This window comes from Leptodactylus fuscus, chromosome 4 (genome assembly GCF_031893055.1).
Source record: "Leptodactylus fuscus isolate aLepFus1 chromosome 4, aLepFus1.hap2, whole genome shotgun sequence".
Classification (NCBI taxonomy): Eukaryota; Metazoa; Chordata; class Amphibia; order Anura; family Leptodactylidae; genus Leptodactylus; species Leptodactylus fuscus.
This window is the reverse complement of record NC_134268.1, coordinates 92666560-92687650: the sequence shown is the minus strand read 5'-3', so window position 1 is coordinate 92687650 and position 21091 is coordinate 92666560. Positions and strand designations below refer to the sequence as shown.

The 21091-nt window shown below is 42.0% G+C and overlaps 1 protein-coding gene across 2 annotated transcripts; it reads right to left on the bottom strand.

Annotated features, from left to right (window-relative positions):
* Positions 1–11177: 11177 nt before the first annotated feature.
* On the bottom strand, positions 11178–18895 carry TMEM14C (transmembrane protein 14C). 2 transcript variants are annotated; one of them, XM_075270863.1, is made up of 5 exons: positions 18827–18895; positions 17179–17255; positions 16516–16617; positions 15855–15942; positions 11178–11375 (listed from the first exon to the last, which is right to left on the bottom strand). In XM_075270863.1, the coding sequence occupies exons 2-5, from the start codon at positions 17252–17254 to the stop codon at positions 11318–11320; spliced, it is 324 nt and encodes a 107-aa protein (XP_075126964.1). In that variant the 5' UTR covers position 17255; positions 18827–18895; the 3' UTR covers positions 11178–11317. The 2 variants fall into 2 exon arrangements, with proteins under 2 accessions (XP_075126964.1, XP_075126965.1); XM_075270864.1 differs by having other exon boundaries at positions 18822–18861.
* Between the last annotated feature and the right edge of the window lie 2196 nt (positions 18896–21091).

Sequence of the window (21091 nt, the reverse complement as noted above, 5' to 3'; positions counted from 1 at the left end):
TCATGCATAGGGCATTTTTCCGCAGCCCCTTTCATTCACTGAATAGGAGCCGTGAAGCGGGACAGAAATATCGGACAGAAATAGGACCTGTTCCATATTATGCGGCCCGGACTGTCGGCCCACACACAGGACCGTGTAATTCACAGTCATATGTACGGGCTCATAGAAATGAATGGGTTAGTGTACAATCTGGCAAAAAACCCGGATAGCACATTGACCATTCATACGGTCGTCTGTAAGGGGGCTAAGGCAGCGCTGCACCTCCCATGAGGAGACCTGAAGAGACCGCTTCAGGCGGCGCTATGTCAGGGCCCCAGGGAGGGCGGCATTTTTGCTTACCTAAGCCAGTCCAGGAAAAGCTGTCCTGGACTGGCTTAGCACCGAGCGGTGGATTGGGGAGGCCGCTGGAGCAGCGCTGCGCCAGCGGCCTCCCCTCACTCTCAGGCAGAGAGTAGGTCCTCTCCCTGCCTGCGAACGCCGCTAAGCCCCGCCCCCTTCGCTTCGCCCCGCCCCCTTCACATGGGCGGCGAAAAGGGCAGGTTCACCCCTGGGCTAAGGGAGTGTTCAGTGGTTAAAATGCTACTTTTCACTGATACTAGACTGTGTGCACTAAACAGATCATCGGGATCACAAAATACCTTTTTAGTTACTTTTCGTTTTAAATTGTAGGAAAATATTTTATTGGCATTTCTGCAAAAAAAAAAAAAAAACTGAATTGGAAATATAGCAAAAATACTGTGAACACACCATTGAATAGTTTTTGACTGTGCTGGTAAGTGCGCCACAACAAAAAGGCTGCTTTTGTTTAGTTATTGTTGGTATGGAAAAGATGCACAAAATTGATGTTGGAGGTATTATTTCCTAGAATACTGAAATCTTCCATAGTACGGCATGTAAGTAGTCACATGAGGCTCGCCGCTTCACTTATACTGGACTTGGACAAGCAAGTTCTCATTTTATGATTTGCATAATAAATAAGACATACAATAAACAAGGAATCAACCGTAATTGCACATGAATATCAGTCTCTGGGGGCAAGGAGATTTGCCATTTACTGTTTTTAGTATCCGGAAAGGGAATGTGAATGACACCTTAACCAACAGAATACTGTACTTGATATGGTACAAAAGATATGAATGTAATAAGATAATATCTAAACGTTCATCACAATTCAGATTTGGTCCTGCTGTACTCATATATTAAATGATGCATAATGAAATCTCCTATGTGTGACATGTTTATCAGGTCTATAGAAGGATTGCCCTGTCTGTCTCTCCGTCTTTATTACTGTAGAGAACAAACTGCTGGAATAAAGGCTGATCAGGATGACCTCCATAATGATTGTTCTCATCTGCTGCGGCACACAGGCTTGTATCACTTGCCTGAACGTATATTTGTGTATATGAATAAGCACTTCTCCCTGCCATTACACTTGTTTTATAACATCTGTACATTCTTAAATGTATCATGTTACCTGAGAATGATCTGCTTACCATGTGAGCCGGGTACACATAGGCAATTGCTATCCTATAGTGCACCCTACTGGACTCTCTGGAAAGTGGAACGTACAATACAAGTTTAAAAAAGCAGTTTCAGGGCTTGTTCACATCTGCACCTGGGAGTCCGTTCTGCAGGTTTTCGTTTCCTGCACAAAACTGGGCAGGAGTCGGAAACCTGCCAGCATCTTTTTAATCCCATACATTTGAATGGGATTGAAAAGTGTCCGGCCGTGAGCACCGGTGAGCGTTTTATGCTCACTGCGCTGAAACCGGTTTTTTAAAACCGGATACAGAGTCGGACGTCCAGTACTCTGTGTCCGGTTTAAAAAAAACTGTTTAGCCATGTTGAGCTCAAAATGCTCACGGCCAGACTCGGCATGACAAGTTTCTGTCTTCTGCATGCAGAAGACGGAAACCTGAGAATGGAGTGCTGAACGCTGGTGTGCACCCAGTGTAAAGCCGCTTTGCTTGATTAAAAAAAGCCATTTTCATATACTCTGTTAGAACATTTAGAGTTAAAGGATTTCCTCGGATTACAAAGTTGCTGAAGGCTAAAGCCCCACGTTGCGGAAATGCAGTGGTAAAAAAACGCTGTTTTACAGTATCAGCAAACTGAATGAGATTTTGGTTAATCTCATCCCCACACAGTGGAAATAAACTGCCACAGAGAAGCTGAGTTTTCTAAAAACATAGTACCGTTATGTCAATTTAGCAGCGGAAACACTAATGTTCTACCTGTAGTTCTAATAAAGGAAGAAAAATGCTTTGAAAACCGCTGCGGAAAAAAATGCAATGTGTTTTTGCTGCGTTTCTCTATGTGGGTTTAGCCTAAAGCTGCAAAATAACCATCTTTGCAATATACATTGGCAATTGCTGCAGTGTCAGACTGCCGCCATTGTCCCCTCACCAGCTGACTGCTGACCAATAACTGGTTGCTGCAGTGGTGACATCATAGGGAACAACAACAGCTATGTTCCCCTGCTAACTACAGCAATTTGCGGGGGGTCAACCTGTGATGTATTACCAGTTTATTTTCATGGCACTTTTCTAACAAAATGAGATTCTATAGAAATATCCTTAGAAAGCTCAACTGCATTTTCTGAATTTATCAATTTAAATGGACTGCTGCACCTCAGTACACACAGCTCCATACATTGTGTAACTGAATAGTACTACAGCCCTCTCCCCACAGAGCTGTATCTGTTCCAAAGCATGGCAGTTCCTTCAATCACATGACTAGGGTGAAGGTTGAGAATCAAACCCCCACCAATATTTTATGTTGATAATCCAACGTATATTATGCATGAGTCACATTAACTAGTATAGGACCCATCCATGATACTCGCTGGATATCTTGCCCAGTGTGCAGTGGCGTCTCTCCTGCCTGACTGGACAAGTTAAAAAAAAATGGCTACATTGACATTTTGATAATGCACTACACCTATTTGGCTTGTCCTTTGCTTAGCAGGTTATTCTATGGATGCCATGAGCAAATAAACTATTTACTCGTGCTCTGTCTACTTTAACACAATATGTAAGGTGTGTCCATACAAAGACATACATAGTTTACATTGACATAAAAACTATTACATTACAAACCAGCATTGATGCTTTAGACAGTTTTTAAAATGAGCCCTTTTACCTGGGGACATCCATTCCTAAATGTTAAAAGACTGAATGCTACAAATGTTGCAATTCATCATCTTTAACCAAACGTATTGAACTATGTCTTTAAGGAACATGCACACGACCATATGCATAGCATGTTGCCAGCCGTGATTGAACAGCACAGATAGCATATGGCCATGCCTTCACAGCCCTATTGAATGCTTTCAGTGAGTCCGAGCCACAAAACAAACATGTATAGGACCTGTACACTGGCCCGTTATAATATACATGACACAGTGCAGTGTGGGCAAATAGCCTTAGGGTCCATTCACATGGAGTAAACGCATGTGTATTTTGGCAAAATTCACGTGTAAAAAATACACGTGTAAAACTAAGACTCCCATTGACTTCAATGACATTTTTTTTTACACGTGTAAAAAAAAACACGTCAAAATACACGTGTAAAATGTCATTGAAGTCAATGGGAGTCTTATTCTTACACGTGTATTTTGCCAAAATACACACGCGTTTACTCCATGTGAATGGACTCTTACTCTGGCTGGCCTAGACAATGACATCTGATAGGATGTATTAGTCATATGGGAAGTAACACTGATTTTTCTCTGGGGGCAGGTTCTCTGTGTGCTGTATGTCATGCAGTGTTACCTACGTCTTGTATAGTATTCCCTAATTTCCATCAAAACTAAAAGGATAGGTCATCAATTGAAGTTCCAAGGGGGTCCGATACCGAAGACCCCTTCCACCAAGAATCTGCAGTAGTTGCCATCTAAGGCCTCGTTCACATCTGTGTTGGTAGTCCGTCTGGGGGAGTCCACATGAGACCCCCCGAACGCAATTGCAAGCGGTGTGTCAGTGAAAGCACACGGACCCCATAGACTATAATGGGTTCTGTGTGCTTGCCGTCAGATCTCCGCAGGGATCATGCAGACAGGAAAGTAGTTCACAATCTACTTTCCTATCCACATGATTCGTGCAGGCAGCGCGTGGCTAGCACATGGACCCCATTATAGTCTGGGTTCCGTGTGCTTTCACTGGCACACCGCTTGCAGTTGCATTCGGTATTCCGTTCGGGGGGTCCCCATCCGGACTCCCTGAACAGAATACTGAACGAAGGGTAACCTTCGTCTTGATTAGTATACCCTAATTTGCATCCAAACTAAAAGGATAGGTCATCAGCTTAAGTTCCATAGGGTCCGATACCCTAGACCCCTTCCACCAAGTATCAGCAGTAGTTGCCATCTAAGTCTCATCCAGACAAATGGGCTGAACTTCCATACCAAGCACAGCCACTATACATATGTATGGTTCCCTGTGCTTGGTAAGTCCTGAATAGGCACTGCTCACTTAAATGCTGCAGTCTTCTCAAACAGCTGATCGACAGGGGGCCTGGGTGTTGTACACCTGTCAGACTGCAACTGATGACCTATCCTAAGAATAGATTGTCAATTATTAAGCATTTAAGTCCCCTTTTAGGGCCTAATTCAGTCTCCATTCCTCTGGAATTTTATATAAAAGTTAGAGAGTAACCAATCTTCTCGTCTGTTTTTGGAAATCACTTGTGCCCTTTTCCATCACAAGAGTACACATAAATACTGCTTATAAACAAGGACTAAAAACTTAGATGATCTAGTATTGAGAATACAATAACTAAATGTTTCTTTTGTTTTCTTGTGGTTTAGAACTGTAATGGTTGTATCTGAGGCCAATGTTCTCCTTTGTGCTTTTCTCCTGTTGCAAAGAACAGACTCTAGGAAGAAAAACCCCCAAAACATTAGCACAGGCCATTGATGGTCTTCCTGTTGGGACGAGTTCATATTTTGGACCAGGTAACAAGGACAAATTGAGACCTCACATACGGCCATGTAAACCCATCTAGAGATAACTGTAATATGTTTACCAGAGTGTACAGTATTTAAACATAGGATTAGCTTATTTTATTCACCATCTTTTAAGTACATTGTAAACTAAAATGTAATTTAACCTAAATGTACTGTATACAGAATAATAAAGGATTTGTTTTGTACTATGATAATGTGGTTTTAGTCATAAATTTCAATACTATAAAGAGAACCTGTCACTTTGATAATGTCTGATCGATGAGTAGCACATTAAGAACAATTGGAGCAGACAAATTGATATATACTTTTTAATAACAATTTCATTTATTTTATTGAAATATTGGTTAATTCTTTTAACTTTTCTTTTTTAAATGTCTATTTTATTTTAAAATGAATTACCGTATATACTCGAGTATAAGCCGAATTTTTCAGCACAGTTTTCGTGCTGAAAAAGCCCCCTTCTGCTTATATTCGAGTGAAGCAAAAAAATTTTTTTTTTCCTTGGGGGGGGGGGGGAGGGTGTTGGTCTATGACCAGCCGCAATAGTAATGTATAGAACCTCCCATACAATAGTGGGGGGAAAAAAAGAAGCTTTAGAAAAATAAAATAAATAAAAGCTCTAAATCCCTCTGTTCCCTAGAATACATATAAAAGTAGAAAATGATTGTGAAACACATACACATTAGGTATCCCTGTGTCTGAAAGTGCCCGGTCTACTGAATATAGGGGATCTGCAGTGCTCCTGTTCCATCAGGAAGGGGTTAATAGGAGCACTGCAGATACCCTATATACAGCCAGGCTGAATTCCAAGTGGGGGGGAAAAAAAAAAAAAAAAAAAAAGCAGTCCTCAGGGAAGGGGCAGACAGACAACCAAAACACCCCCTCCCCTTCCCCAGCAACTACTTCACCCAAAAACTCCAACCATTTTATTTTTTTAAATTTTCCAGTAGCTGCTGCATTTTCCCCATAGGCTTATACTTGAGTCAATAAGTTTTCCCAGTTTTTTGTGATAAAATTAGGGGCCTCGGCTTATATTCGGGGTGGCTTATACTCGAGTATATACGGTACATACAATTGAGGAAAAAACACAAATACATCTACATTATCTTCCTAAAAAGATTAAAAATCCAAACTATGTCGTAAACCAAATTATCCCAGATGGCTGTTACTTGTATCGACCATCATGTATTACTTACGCTAGGTTCACACTAGCGTTCGGCACTCCGTTCTGTGGTTTCTGTCTTTTGCATTCAGAAGACGGAAAGCTGTCAGACCGGGTCCGGCCGTGAGCGTTTTATGCTCTCCGCCGCAAAACCGTTTTTTTTTTTTTTTTAAATCGGACACAGAGTACTGCATGTCCGACTGTGTCCGATTTAAAAAAAAAACTTTCGCGGTGGAGAGCATAAAACGCTCACGGCCGGACATCTTTTAAACCCATTCATTTGAATGGGATTGAAAGAGTCCTGCAGGTTTCCGCCTGCAGAACAGAGACCCAGGCGCAGATGTGAACGAGCCCTTAGTATGGATCTATAAGGTAAAGAAAAATATAACATACAGTGTTGGCCAAAAGTATTGGTACCCCTGCAATTCTGTCAGATAATACTCATTTTCTTCCAGAAAATGATTGCAATCACAAATTCTTTGGTATTATTATCTTCATTTAATTTGTCTTCAATGGAAAACCACAAAAAGAATTGTCAAAAAGCCAAATTGGATATAATTCCACACCAAACATAAAAAAGGGGGTGGACAAAAGTATTGGCACTGTTTACAAAATCGTGATGCTTCTCTAATTTGTGTAATTAACAGCACCTGTTACTTACCTGAGGCACCTAACAGGTAGTGGCAATAACTAAATCACACTTGCAGCCAGTTGAAATGGATTAAAGTTGACTCAACCTCTGTCCTGTGTGCTTGTGTGTACCACATTGAGCATGGAGAAAAGAAAGACGACCAAAGACCTGTCTGAGGACTTGAGAAGCAAAATTGTGAGGAAGCATGAACAATATCAAGGCTACAAGCCCATCTCCAAAGACCTGAATGTTCCTGTGTCTACCGTGTGCAGTGTCATCAAGAAGTTTAAAGCCCATGGCATTGTGGCTAACCTCCCTAGATGTGGACGGCAAAGAAAAACTGACGAGAGATTTCAACGCAAGATTGTGCAGATGGTGGATAAAGAACCTCGACTAACATCCAAACAAGTTCAAGCTGCCCTGCAGTCCGAGGATTCAACAATGTCAACCCGTACTATCCGTCGGCATCTGAATGAAAAGGGACTGTATGGTAGGATACCCAGGAAGACCCCACTTCTTACCCAGAGACATAAAAAAGTCAGGCTGGAGTTTGCCAAAACGTACCTGAGAAAGCCAAAAACGTTTTAGAAGAATGTTCTCTGGTCAGATGAGACAAAAGTAGAGCTTTTTGGGAAAAGGCATCAACATAGCGTTTACAGGAAAAAAAAGAGGCCTTCAAAGAAAAGAACACGGTCCCTACAGTCAAACATGGCGGAGGTTCCCTGATGTTTTGGGGTTGCTTTGCTGCCTCTGGCACTGGACTGCTTGACCGTGTGCATGGCATTATGAAGTCTGAAGACTACCAACAAATTTTGCAGCATAATGTAGAGCCCAGTGTGAGAAAGCTGGGTCTCCCTCAGAGGTCATGGGTCTTCCAGCAGGACAATGACCCAAAACACACTTCAAAAAGCACTAGAAAATGGTTTGAGAGAAAGCACTGGAGACTTCTAAAGTGGCAGCAATGAGTCCAGACCTGAATCCCATAGAACACCTGTGGAGAGATCTCAAAATGGCAGTTTGGAGAAGGCATCCTTCACATCTCAGGGACCTGGAGCAGTTTGCCAAAGAAAAATGGTCTAAAATTCCAGCAGAGCATTGTAAGAAACTCATTGATGGTTATTTTGTCTAAAGGTTGTGCTACCAAATATTAGGCTGAGGGTTCCAATACTTTTGTCCGGCCCATTTTTTGGAGTCTTGTGTAAATTGATCAATGATTTGACTTTTTTTCATTCTTTTTTGTGTTTTTTCATTGCAAGCAAAATAAATGAAGATATTACTACCAAAGAGTTTGTGATTGCAATCATTTTCTGGAAGAAAACTAGTATTATCTGACAGAATTGCAGGGGTGCCAATACTTTTGGCCAACACTGTATACAGCGATAATAACAGTTCACCTCCTCCCTCTCCTGACAGTACTCCTCAATAGGCGTTCCTCCCCGCTCTCACAGTACAGCGCTATAGGCGCTGCTGTGAGGAAGGGCGTTCCTGACTGACTGTCAGGAACGCCCTTCTGACGATGAAGAGCTACGGTACCGGCACCGATAGCTCTTTACTGGGGGCACAGATCTTGAAAACCGACAGTGTACTGAATTCATCGCGCTGTCATCTTTCTAGCGGTGTACAAAACCGCATTTGCTCCAAGTGATGAAAAGTCTTCTTTAAGGGCCCTTGAGTGTGAGCCACTACACTAACATTCTAGACAAATAAGCTGGCTATCCCAATGATTAACCAAACTTTTAAAGGGTGTCTGTCATCAGAACGTACCATATCAGTCAAGCCCTGCAGTTAGATCGGTTAGGGTCACCTGAATCTGTGTTTTCCCTTTGAGAACTGATACCTCCATTACTAAGATATTGCACTTTTTTTTTTCTAAAATGAAAATGAGCACTTTGGAGCAATTAGGGCAATGCTTTTGCTCCAAAGATGCAAATGGCCACACCCTCATTTCCTCCAAAGAACTAATTTGCATATTAATAAAAACAGTGATATCTTAGGAATGGAGGCACTAATTCACAAGGTGGCTCAGAGGTTAATACTGCAGTCTTGCAGCACTGGAGTCCTAGTTTTGTATCTTCTCCCAGTGTTTGCGTGGCTTTCCTCCCATACTCTAAAGACATACTGATAGGGAATGTAGATTGTGAGCCCTATATGGGACAGTGACTGACAATGTCTGTAAAGAGCTGTGCTGCTCTATAAGTAAGCTAAATAAATGCAAGGTTTAAACACTGTTTGATTCAGGTGACCCTAAACTGTCTATCTAGGTCTTAATAAGTTGCGTTTTGGTGACATGCTCCCTTTAAACTCAAACCAGGAATATTTAAAATAGTCCAATTTATAGTCTGAAATAGTAAATTCCTGTGTGCCGAAGTCTGTAGCAGCTTGCAGAAGGCTCTACCATGCCCTTCTCGCAGTTGTTTATAGTGGGCCCCACATAGACAATCCCCCTCAATTACATAAAACTAGGTATCACATCAGCATATTACTCAGACCCAGGCCAATGGGACTAACAAAACAGCCTTGGTACTGTACCAACATGGTTCCCCTCTAATTCCTTGTCCCCATTTTTTTTTTTTTATCCTTCACCTAAAGTATTTCACCAATACTTGCTAATAGAGATGAGCGAGTACTGTTCGGATCAGCCGATCCGAACAGCACGCTCGCATAGAAATGAATGGACGTAGCCGGCACGCGGGGGATTAAGCGGCCAGCGTCAAAGCGGAAGTACCAGGTGCATCCATTCATTTCTATGGTGCGTGTTGTTCGGATCGGCTGATCCGAACAGTACTCGCTCATCTCTACTTGCTAACATTTCAAAGGCCAAAATCTGAATGTTAAAGTCCACCCAAGAACTCCCATTTTGATGTGGTGTATAAGACCTCTCCCTTTTGTGGCCCTGTTCCCTAAATTGCAACAGTTGGGACTATTAGTATGTATGCCTGGCACCAGAGTGGTAGATTACATTGACTGGGACATGGGTTCTCTAGCCCAGTAGAATTCTGGCATGGCTCTGGTTTGCTGTAGCCCGGTGATGTGGTACAGAGCAGCGTCCATATTGGTCTCAGGGTCCAATGTGTCCAATCTTTTAAAGAACCACCACTAAAAAAAATTTGCTCAAAAAAAGTGGTCTCTGGTTGGATTAGGGGGTGGTCTACTAATAGAGGGGCAGCTTCCATGGAATAGTTCTTCAAAGGGTGGTGATGTTCTTCCCAAAGGAGTGACCTTCTAGAAAGGTAATTGCATTCCCCATAATATACCACTTCTGGAGCATATTCCAATAATTGTATACTGTGCCAATCCTCTTACAATCGTATGAGTAAGTTGACAGAAGTTACCAGCTGGAGGTTGTGTCCCTGAACACTCAATGTCCTATCAGTGCTTACAGTAACAGACCTTGTAGGGACAAACCCCTTGAATTGTTTCAGGAACACAAACATTTACTGAGAACAGACATATTAGGAGTGCTTACGGGTCCTCTAAGCATTGCTGGTCAGTATATCTTTAGTATTTCTGAAATAAGAGTGCCTGCATGTTATAGTCAGGGGATAATCATACACATCAGGGAGAGTGTTTGCCTACATAGGCAGTACGGAGACTTACAAGTCATTCCTGCTCCGCTAGGGATTCTGGGTAAAAATATGCAAATCTATTCTCCAGGATGTAATTAGGAGAACAGTGCACCCTGTATGCCGTCCTCTAGAGGGCTGCCTATGTAGGCAAACACTCTCCCTGATGTGTACGATTATCCCCTGACCCTGGTCTATAGTCTCTCACTCTGCCAAATCAGTATCCCTATGATATGCTGAGGATGGCCCAATAGGCTGAAACAGCGCTGTCCATAGCTGGGAATCTGTTCCTTTTGGAATAGAAATACTAATTTGGCAATTAAATCCACATCATAATTAATTAGGCTTTATAACTGAGTCATGCATGATGTTAAGGATGCTGCCCTCTAGAGGGCGGCATACAGAGTGCACTGTTCTCCTAATTACATCCTGGAGAATAGATTTGCATGTTATAGTGTGATATCAGGGACATCCAAGAAGTGCTAGACCACCCCCTGACTGTTTTCTATATGATAAGGTAAAGCATAGGTCTGTGTATTTAGAAGGAGTATGTGCAGCAGAGCTGTATATGCGTAAAGATGTCTAAATATACTGTAAGGAGAAGACTGTGTATATAACAGTGTGTATGTAGAGATGAGCGAACACTATTAGAAACAGCCGTTCCGAATAGCACGCTCCCATAGAAATGAATGGACGTAGCATTAATTTATATGGGAGCGTGCTATTCGGATCGGCTGTTCCGAATAGTGTTCGCTCATCTCTATGTGAATGTACTGTGTGCGGCATGTGTTTTGTGCAGCAGAGCACAGCTTATAGTCAGATGAGTCTTGTCTCACTGTTCATGTACATACTTATTTTAGTTTGTATCCTGTACAAATGACAGAGTCCTCTTCATTACTTGGTGAAAGGAGGTTTACTTAGAAAATTTATGTTTTTCATTACACGCAACACAAGATCTAGACAACAGCATACAAAGGTTTGGAATTTTGTTTACATCATGGATTGTGAGGCTTTTCCAACATCTTGAGACCCAATCTTCCTAGCATCAATAGGCTGTGTGGAGGGAAAAAAAAATACAAGTTATTAAAAAAACAAAACAAAAGAAAACCCAACAAAATATAGCAAGACAGAACATTGTGGAAGAGGAGCTTGATTATTTACATAGTAATCTTTTTGCTGTATATTTCATATTATTCTATATAAAGCTATCGTTTGAATTTTGTACATGTTGAAAAATTCAGATTCAGGAATTTAACAATCACTATTTCTGCCTGACCAAACTCCGCACCAGCCAGGCCGAATGCTTCCCATTTACAATAGGAGTTATCAGGCAAAATCTGCTAAAGTATAGAGCCTGACGCTTATTTTTTCCACTAACTGAAAAAAATGAGCTAGAGGGGAGGGGGGTAATTATAAAAAAAAAAAAAAAAAAAAAAAAAAAAAAACCACCACACACACACACACACACAACATCTGTCTCATTAAAATGAATGAGAGGCAGATTTTAGGACACCTCAAATTCAGCCATGTGAACATACACCAATTTTAGGGTATCTCCCCATGCTAGCTTTGTGATCACTTTAAATTTATCCTTGGCTACTATAGGACATGGAATAATCAAAGGATTTGAGTGGGGCTGATCATTGCCGTCCTGCATCCCCAGGACCACGAGATAGAAAAGGGTCCTGGACAGCTATGTCAGACAGCCCCACAGAATAAATGGAGAGGCCATGCTCATGTTTAACTTAAGGTCCTAGCCTATTTTTATTATTACTAGAGATGAGCGAGTACTGTTTGGATCAGCCGATCCGAACAGCACACTCGCATAGAAATGAGTGGACGTAGCCGGCACGCGGAGGGTTAAGCGCGCCGGCTACGTCCAAGCGGAAGTACCAGGTGCATCCATTCATTTCTATGGAGCGTGCTGTTCGGATCAGCTGATCCCAACAGTACTCGCTCATCTCTAATTATTACACATCTGTTTTTTTCCTCCCACATTCCAGGGATCATCATTTTCTTCATTTTTCGGATCACAGAATCACATAATGGCTTCTTGTTTGCGGAACAAATAGTGAACACAGTGATTTAATTAAACAACATGTGTATATCCCAAACATAGTCCTTGGGGATATTAAAAAGCTGTGTCTCAATCAATCCGCACCGCAGTGACCACCTTAGTGAGAGACACAAAGCCTAATGCTTCCCTCAGCATGTACGTGGCTACTGCTGTTATTATGGTTCTCACCAATAGATATAGACCTAACTAATGACCAGCATTGGACCATTCATATCAGTATGGTGGATTTAGATAGATCTAACAGCTGGCATTTGACTCCTCTCCACATCGCCGCACAGCTAGTGTTGGCCACCATGTGGCAGATATTATTGCCAGATCAATTCAGTAACAACCCTTGATGTCTTAATACAACTACTATAGCTGCCTCTAATGCTGTGGCATTCAAGTGGCCACAAACTCTGACTCAATCTAACGCGTTTCTACATGGGGACTCAACCTATAGTTCAGAGATATTTGGTGGATAGAGTAGTATAATGCTGGGGAGATACTAATGTCACTACTCTCCCCAGATTAGAGTCTCCCGGCCATGATAAATGGCTTTGAGCAGCGCCAGTGAACAGTCTAATTATATAAACAGCAAACCACGCCCCTCCTATGACATATTAGGAGGCGGTGGGACCAATCCCAACCCTCCACATCATCATATGGACAGGGGATGGTGCCTCTCTCCAACACACCCATTGGGAGGGGAGTTGTGAGAAGTCAGTTCAGCGTCTCCAGTAACTCACTATGCAGTATACCCAAAATACTTGCAGGATAAACCCTGTACTTGCTAAAAGAGACAGTGAGGAGGCATTTACCAAAGATAAACCAAATTACATAAAGAGGTTGTTTATAATGTAAAGGTGGCTGCTGACAGGTTTGATATTTCAAATAGCGTTATAACAATGTTACTGTACACCAACAAGGATCAATACATTGGTTAAAAATGGCACCAATCGCATTTAAAACAACAGTGTTTTTATTAATCTAGTGCTGTTAACTCACAAGCGCAGTTTTAATAGCAATGTCAATATATTTAATCAATCGTTACATAAGGGGCTATATATCATCTGAGCCCATACAGTATAAGATGCCAGGGTAAAATCTATTTGTCATAATGAAGGACAGTCTTTTGCTACATATTTATTTTCCCATACGAGTCAGTTGAAATGATTGTCCTGCATGTATACATATCTGTGAGGTGGTCCCCATAGTAAACCAGCCACTTTCGTCAGTACTGGGACACTCCCCTCCCCCTATTTATTTTTAGACTTCATGTACGATCCATTTTTTTGTAGGAGTTTAATGCTTCAGTGTACAGTACAATGAGGTCAATATTGAGGAGGTGCAATAATAAATAGAATAGGTACTTGGAATAAACTATTCCCCAAGCATGTACACCCTCTGTATATACTTAGTAATACAATATAGACTAGTCAAATGTTCAACAAGACAGTTGCAGCTGGGTGTGGTGACTATGTGGAAAACTGCATGACATTGTGTGATAGTAACAGTCTATAGATAAGCAGCAACACGCTTCATTTACACTGTATGAATTAGAAAAGAACTGCATGCTGACAAAGTTACAGAAGGGACAGTGTGAAAAGTAAATGGTCCGCACCGTTTATATGACAAGGGCACTTTAAACACAGGCCAACAGCACCCACCATTTCTTGTGGCTGCACAGCACACAACACTTAACTTCTATTAGCGTAAATGGACTTTAAGACTACAATAATGATGCAATATCTAGTGAGAGCCATTAACATTATATCTGTGGGGTCTAACTTCTGGCATCACAGCCCGATGGAGCACTGTCAAGTACAGTGTCCCACTGTTCAGTGTTTACCAAACATGGCTCTCTCCATTTTCTAGTGCCTAATATTGGAGCTCAGTTTCAAGTGGAAAGCTTCTTTAAACCTTCATAGAAAGTTTGAAGATGCAGCAGTTTCCCCTTACTCAGTACTATTATGTCACGCAGAGTGTATACTTAAGACCTTTCATATCCTTGTGAGATGTGTGGACTTACATACTGATAGAAAGGGTGTTTTCCCGGTATGCACCCTGAAGATATCAGTACAGTTACTTTCTCCAGCAATGAGCATATCAGGAAAGCTGACAGTGTGCTGAATTCAGTGCATTTTCAGCTTTCTAGCGGTATGCAATACTACACATCTCTGAGGACATGAAAGGTCCTCTATAATACTCAGCACTGTAATAGTACAGACCTGTGCCTGCTGCTGCACTACACAGCCAAAACCAGGACTAACCACCAGAGACGGAAAATACTCCGATGGCTTAACCACTTGGATGCCATGATCTATAGCGATCACAACATCCAGATCAACACCTCTTTCTTCCTCCAAGGGATTGTCAATGGCAGCCAAAAGGCAGAGCAAAAATATATACTGCAACGCACAGATTAATATATTTTGCTCACCTCGATTCTACCCAAAATAAGGAGAAAAAAAAAAAAAAAAAATTAAAAATTGGTACCAAGAAAAAAATAAAAATAAAAAAACCCAACAACTTGCCCCACAAATAAAGAGCACTTACATATCTCCGTCCACAAACAAGTAAAAAAGTGACAGGCGTCAGAATACAGTGACTCCAGGAAAATCGTTCATTTTCAAAAGACATTTTATTAGTAAACGTGGTAAAACATAATAGACCTGATATTAATATGGCATCGCCGTATTCATAATGACCACACTGGTGAAGCTGCCATGTAATTTTTAATGCAGAGTAAAGTGGCGCAAAAACAAAATGCAAAAATAAATGATAGAATTGTGGAATTTAAAAAAAAAAAAAAAAAAGTGTTAATAAAAACACTAAATCAAAACATTATTTGTACCCCAAAATGGAGTCATATAAAAGTACAACTCAGCATGTAAAGAATAAGCCTTTACTTGTGAAGTTATGAATTTTGGAAGATTTTACCCACTTCTTCCTGTTCCTCTGGAACCCACTTGCACTAGGTTAAGTTTTCTGATTATAGAACCCCCTCATCTGATGACCTCTTTGTGCAAGTTGATGGCTGCAACCAATTACAGGCCTCAGTGGTGACCTGTTCTCAAACGGCACATCACATCAGTCATGAGCAGTTTGTGAAGAGGTCACCATTGAGTCTGCCACCACTATCTGGTCCAGAGCATACTGTGCCTCTAGTGGCCAATCAGCAGTAGGCACTGGTAAACTCACTCACATATGTAGTATTATATTCCATCAGAGAATGCACACTAACACATGAGAACAGAATTTCTCATTGTTTATTATAATTTACCTATAAAGCAGTACAGTATAATATCATAAGCACCTTCGCTGGTACACATGAATGCTAGTACCCTAGGCATATGGACTGTATATATGAGAGGTCCCAGTCATATTCAGAGTTAGTAAAGGGTTTACTTACACATATACTTAGATATAAACAATACATATTAAATGGATAAACCCAATGAAGATGTACTCGCCTGGCACCAGCAATAATTCCAGCAGGCATGAACTTTCCCGAGTTGTAGAATCGGTATCCCATCACTCCTGCCAATGTGCCTGAAGCAACTTGAATATAGAGCAAAGAAAGGATTACATCAAGCACATAAGTCCCTCACCTCATCATTCTGCAACTAATTTAAATAACAATGCCAGTAAGATAAAATAGTTAAGTCAAACTAATAATAGCTGCATCTTTAGAGGCACTGGTACTGGGCGGTTCTCCACCCATATTTATCTTTATAAAAAGCTGCAACTTTACAAGAGCGGTTTCTTTTGAAGTGCCAATCCAACCTTTAAGAATAGCTGAATCAAGGCTGACCATCTGGTTTCTACAGATCCACTTCATTGGCAGATCAAAGACATTGTCTTGTGATAAGGGGATATCAGTCGGGTAAGCAGAGAGCGGCTTCTGCACACAGCAAACAACTATGCCCTCTAGTACTTATGAACTCAACCAGTGGTGGATCTACCCAAGGCAGTATATAGGTCATGTTTGTAGGGAGTACATGGTGTAGAAAAAAAGAAACACTGGTGCACCAAAGTCTCTAGCAAACATCTTTCACCACAGTCAGTGGTCAGTGGTATTGAGAAGGAAATGGAAGAGGTCTTCTTGTCAGAGATAATCTTGAAGGTACTTACTCAGTGAAACCCAGATGTTCTTTGAGTCTTGTGACATTTGATAGGCTCCCAGGCCAGCCAAACCTCCAAAAAGAAGGCCAGCAGCAAGAGATGGAACACTACCTGAACAGAAGAAACATGGTTATGGTTATAACATTCATCTTGTATAGTATAGAATGGAGCAGCAGGGAGACATTGGAGAGCCTGGCGGCGTCCTAGCAAGAGCCTGATAGTATTAGGTAATATTTCTAGTTTCCTTCAAGATAACATCATTTTAGGAGGATATTTGTAGAACAGGGAACCTACAGCACTACCTCACAGTTATCTAACTTCAGACAGTGGTGTCAAATGTATAATTACATCTTGATCTCAAGAATACTTTAACACTTGGACCTCACATAGACAGGGTGTTTCAGCAGGCTACAGTAGTAGATGTCGAAAGCAGACAATCTACTCCTATTGAAGTATTCCTGAGCTTCAATATCCCAATGCCATAGCCATGTAGTGATCTATTACTTGAATAGGAGAAGACTGAACCAGTTCTCCATCAATTACTGCAGCTTTCAGCACTCAGAGGCCACTGGATCAATTGATTTGTGTGAGGTTTTCCCAACCACTATCAGGACATTGCCATACAGATGACATGGTCACATTTGGCTGCTGCTCATCACTTTACACACATACCTGCTTTTACATAGCCGATGACCCCTCCTGAGGCGACGAGAGCTGCATATCCGAAACCAAACCACTCCACGCCCATTCTACAATAGAATACATCATTACAACTCACACAAGAAACATAACTGAGCAGACAGAGGCCGACACAACCTCCCTGCAGCTATGGTGAAGGGAACTGCAGTGTTTACCTTTCTTTCTTCCACTTACGGGTTTGCAGCTACTTATGTATTTTTGGGATTCATCACTAGTTTTCTCTAAAAAATACATTGATACTATAGGGTGTGAACACAGCCAACTAGAAAGTAAAAGCACATTATACATGCAGAAAAGGATATACACAAACGTACCAATTTTCTGCCAAAACATGTTGCTAAATTGTAGGGTTTAAATAGTCACGTAACCCCTGCACCCCTTTTTTCCTATGGGTCAGAAAAAGTGGGTGGAGACTCATATTACAACTCATTTACTAAGCATTTCTGCTACTTGAGTGTGAATTAGGTCAATGTTCATTAACATCTTCCTTCAAAAATATAATAGACCGGTACCCAAAACAACAGAACAACAGCATCGCTTCTGTCGCTGCTGGCTTCATGCAGGGCAGGAGCATAGCGATGTTGCAGGCATCTGTGCCGGCGTCTAACCCTCCCCGGCATCCTCCTATTACAGCGGATGCCGGGTCTGTATTCGCATTGTGAAGGCTAGACTGGTCTCACTATCTATGAGCGTGCACGCAGGGCCGGCGGCATCTCGCTGCTGGCTTTGCATATGTAACCCCGCTCACCAATGACGCAACAAAGCAGGAAGACAGAAGATTTTACAGCAACGAAGACTGGTGAGTATGCGGCGTGGGAATACCCCTTTAATTTATAAAAATGTAAGAGCTCTTCACATGTAGGATGATTGACTTGTGTTATCAGGCTCTCTATTGGCCTGTATCATTTTTAGGGTTAGGTGTTTTTGCGCTGAATCCTTTGGCACGTACAGTAGTTTAATGCAGATAGCCCTCACATTTACATAGGTTAATGTAATAAGTTTCTAGTTTTAGGTATACCCAGTTTAGGGAGCGACACTTCTACATTTTTTAGAATCTTCCTGAATATACAGATGTAAAATTAAGGAAAATATTCAGCGTAATACTGACTCCCCCCCGTTGCTGGAATCAGTCAGTAAGGAAGGGACTACCAGTAGAATGGAGGCCTGGCACAGACACCAATGGCTGTAGACACTCCGGTAACTGACACAGACAAGTAATGCGCAGCATATACAGCACCTGAAGATGACCATATTAACTACAATTCTATATAGTGGATAGAACAGGAGTTCCCCTTTAAGTATGTAAGAGAAGAAAAAGGAACAATGTATTGCAGCCTCAGCCAATTGCAACAGTGTGCACTAGGAGTAGTCTCAGAGTCAAAGCTTGCATAACTCCGAGCAGTCCTATGAGTAGCGCTGCAGGCCTTCAGCACCAGTGACAGTGGTGACAGGCTCCATAGTCCTACAACAGACTCACACAGTGTCCGGGTACACAAGGACAAGCCGTCCCTGGACGCGCACAGTACAAGCTCCCGCAGGCACTCCTGCAAGGTGTATATAGTCACGTGACTAAGTAGCGGCCGGGTCAGTACAAGGAATAGGTGCTGCAGATACACGTTACCTGACGGTGAAGGCGGACAGGACTGGAGACAGGCGCAGGGAAGGAGCGGCAACTTCTGTCTGGAAGGGAGGCGGGCTGCGGTCACATGATCTCTGCGAGCCACACGTGTTGTGTAAGGCCCGCCCACAAGAGCAAAGCGATCCACTACTCACATGCTAGCATCTATCTCAAGGCTAGGGCTACACAGTGCACGAATACTAAGCAGGTCGCCTTGTGGCTCCTTTACTCGTGTAAATAGTGCAATGACTTATCTTTTCCGACATAAGTGAATGAGTCGCAAGGTGACCCAGCCATCTCTGGGCGCGTGATTGGAATTCTGGTCCCAATCACTATATTGCCCTAGCCTAATGCTGGGTCACACCTGCGCTTAGGATTTTGTTCTTCCAGTCAACTTGGGGACCCAAAAAACGGAAACCCAATCTGCTTAAAAAGAGGTAACTCACTGACCCCATAGACTATAATAGGGTCCACACAGTTTCCACCCCAAAAAATGAAGAGGGAAAAGTCCTGTATTTTTCAAGTGGAATGGGGAACGGAATTCGCAAATGGAATCTGGGTACAGGGATGAATCTAGGCTTGGGTCACACCTCAGGGCTCGTTCACATCTGCGGCCCGGCACTCCGTACTTAGGTTTCCGTTTCCTGCCTAAAACACAGGCAGGAGACTTTCTCACCCATTCATTTGAATGGGTGAGAAAGCTGTCCGGCCGTGCGCGGCAGTGAGCGTTTTAGGCTCTCCGCCGCGAAACCGGGTTTTATAATCCGGACACAGAGTCGGACATGCAGTACTCTGTGTCCGGATAAAAAAATCCGGTTTCGCGGCGGAGAGCCTAAAACGCTCACCGCCGCTCACGGCTGGACCCGGTCTATGGTTTCCGTCTTCTGGCATGCAGAAGACGGAAACCATAGAACGGAGACCCCAAACACAGGTGTGAACCCAGCGTCAGTTGGGTGACGACCATTTGGGGACTCTGTCACCAATTCCACTTGAATTATGCAGAATGAAAAGTCCTGCAAGCAGGGAATTGGGGAAGGTGTTTGTGTAATGACAGTTCTACCCTTCACTAATAAGTAATGAACCACTGATTAATTCCAGGCGATTTCTCATTACTGACTGTAGTTTGGTTGGCAAGACCAGTAATGAGAAATAGTTTGCAATTAATCAGAGTTTCATTTACGTTTTAGGTAGTACTCAGACATTAATGATTTAAGGGGGTACACAGGGTATTATTAATTAGGGTCATTATTCATTTAGAGGCACTATTACTTAAAGGGGGCACACAAGGGTATTATTCATTTCCAGGGGGATTTTAGTTTACATATTTTATAGTTGGGGTAGCAGCGAGATTGAGATGTTGTGTAGGTGAGGGCAATATGGGTTGGGTAACAAAAACAAAAATATTGTCCAGCAAAAGACGGATCCAAAGTTATTTTATAAAACGTAACATTTAATGAAAAAAATCAATAAAACCATTCACAGAGACATAAAGTGAAAAAAATATGTATATATAGGCATGACATACCCAAACAGGAGAACAGAAAAAATCGAATTACATGCTGTTACCACTGTGATAACCGCTGACGCGTTTCAAGGCTTGTTCGATTTTCCTCTTAGTCATAGCGATATGGGTTGGGTGCCCAGGAAATTCAGGAGCCAAAGAAGTCTATGCTGCAAACTTTACAGAGACAAGTCACAGCTGGAAGAAGTGGTCATGGCGGTACAGATGGGTGAGATGAGAAATGTGAACGATCAGAGATGTCACCTGTAAGTCATAACATTGTTCTTGTAATGTATTTACCTAAATGGTCTTTACAGACTTGTGTAGAGCCGGTATATACCACTATATGGTCATCATATAATATTAATATCGGAATACCGATGGGGGGCCACTTAGACATGTTTGCTCCCTCCCCCCCACTGTGCTAAACCCCTAGCTATGCCTCTGATGGTAGCTTATGTAAATTGGAGAATCTTCCTAAATATATTGCTTTAGAAATTCTGCTTTGTTTGCCTCCTATGTAAACTTATTTCTCCCATGGTTTACACAGCATTACCATAACCACGAACCTGTGAGATAGGACAAGTGAGGTCAATTACTGCTCTGCTGGTAGGATAATCAGTTCAGCTAACTGCAGTTTAGTGATGAAGCAAAGTCTGTTATCTCTCTATGTAAATACACAGATAACACTGAGTCCCTCTCTACAATCATGTGCATATTATCTGATCTGCATAAGTATTGTGATTCTTCATAGTGTCCCGTTCAGC

What these genes read in the sequence shown, in the direction of transcription:
- TMEM14C (XM_075270863.1), bottom strand. Translation starts at nt 17,254, where the DNA reads ATGGGCGTGGAGTGGTTTGGTTTCGGATATGCAGCTCTCGTCGCCTCA. An exon ending in CATCGGCTATGTAAAAGCAG is followed by an intron (nt 16,618 to 17,178) that starts GTATGTGTGTAA and finishes TCTTCTGTTCAG; the next exon opens with GTAGTGTTCCATCTCTTGCT. An exon ending in GAACATCTGGGTTTCACTGA is followed by an intron (nt 15,943 to 16,515) that starts GTAAGTACCTTC and finishes TCTATATTCAAG; the next exon opens with TTGCTTCAGGCACATTGGCA.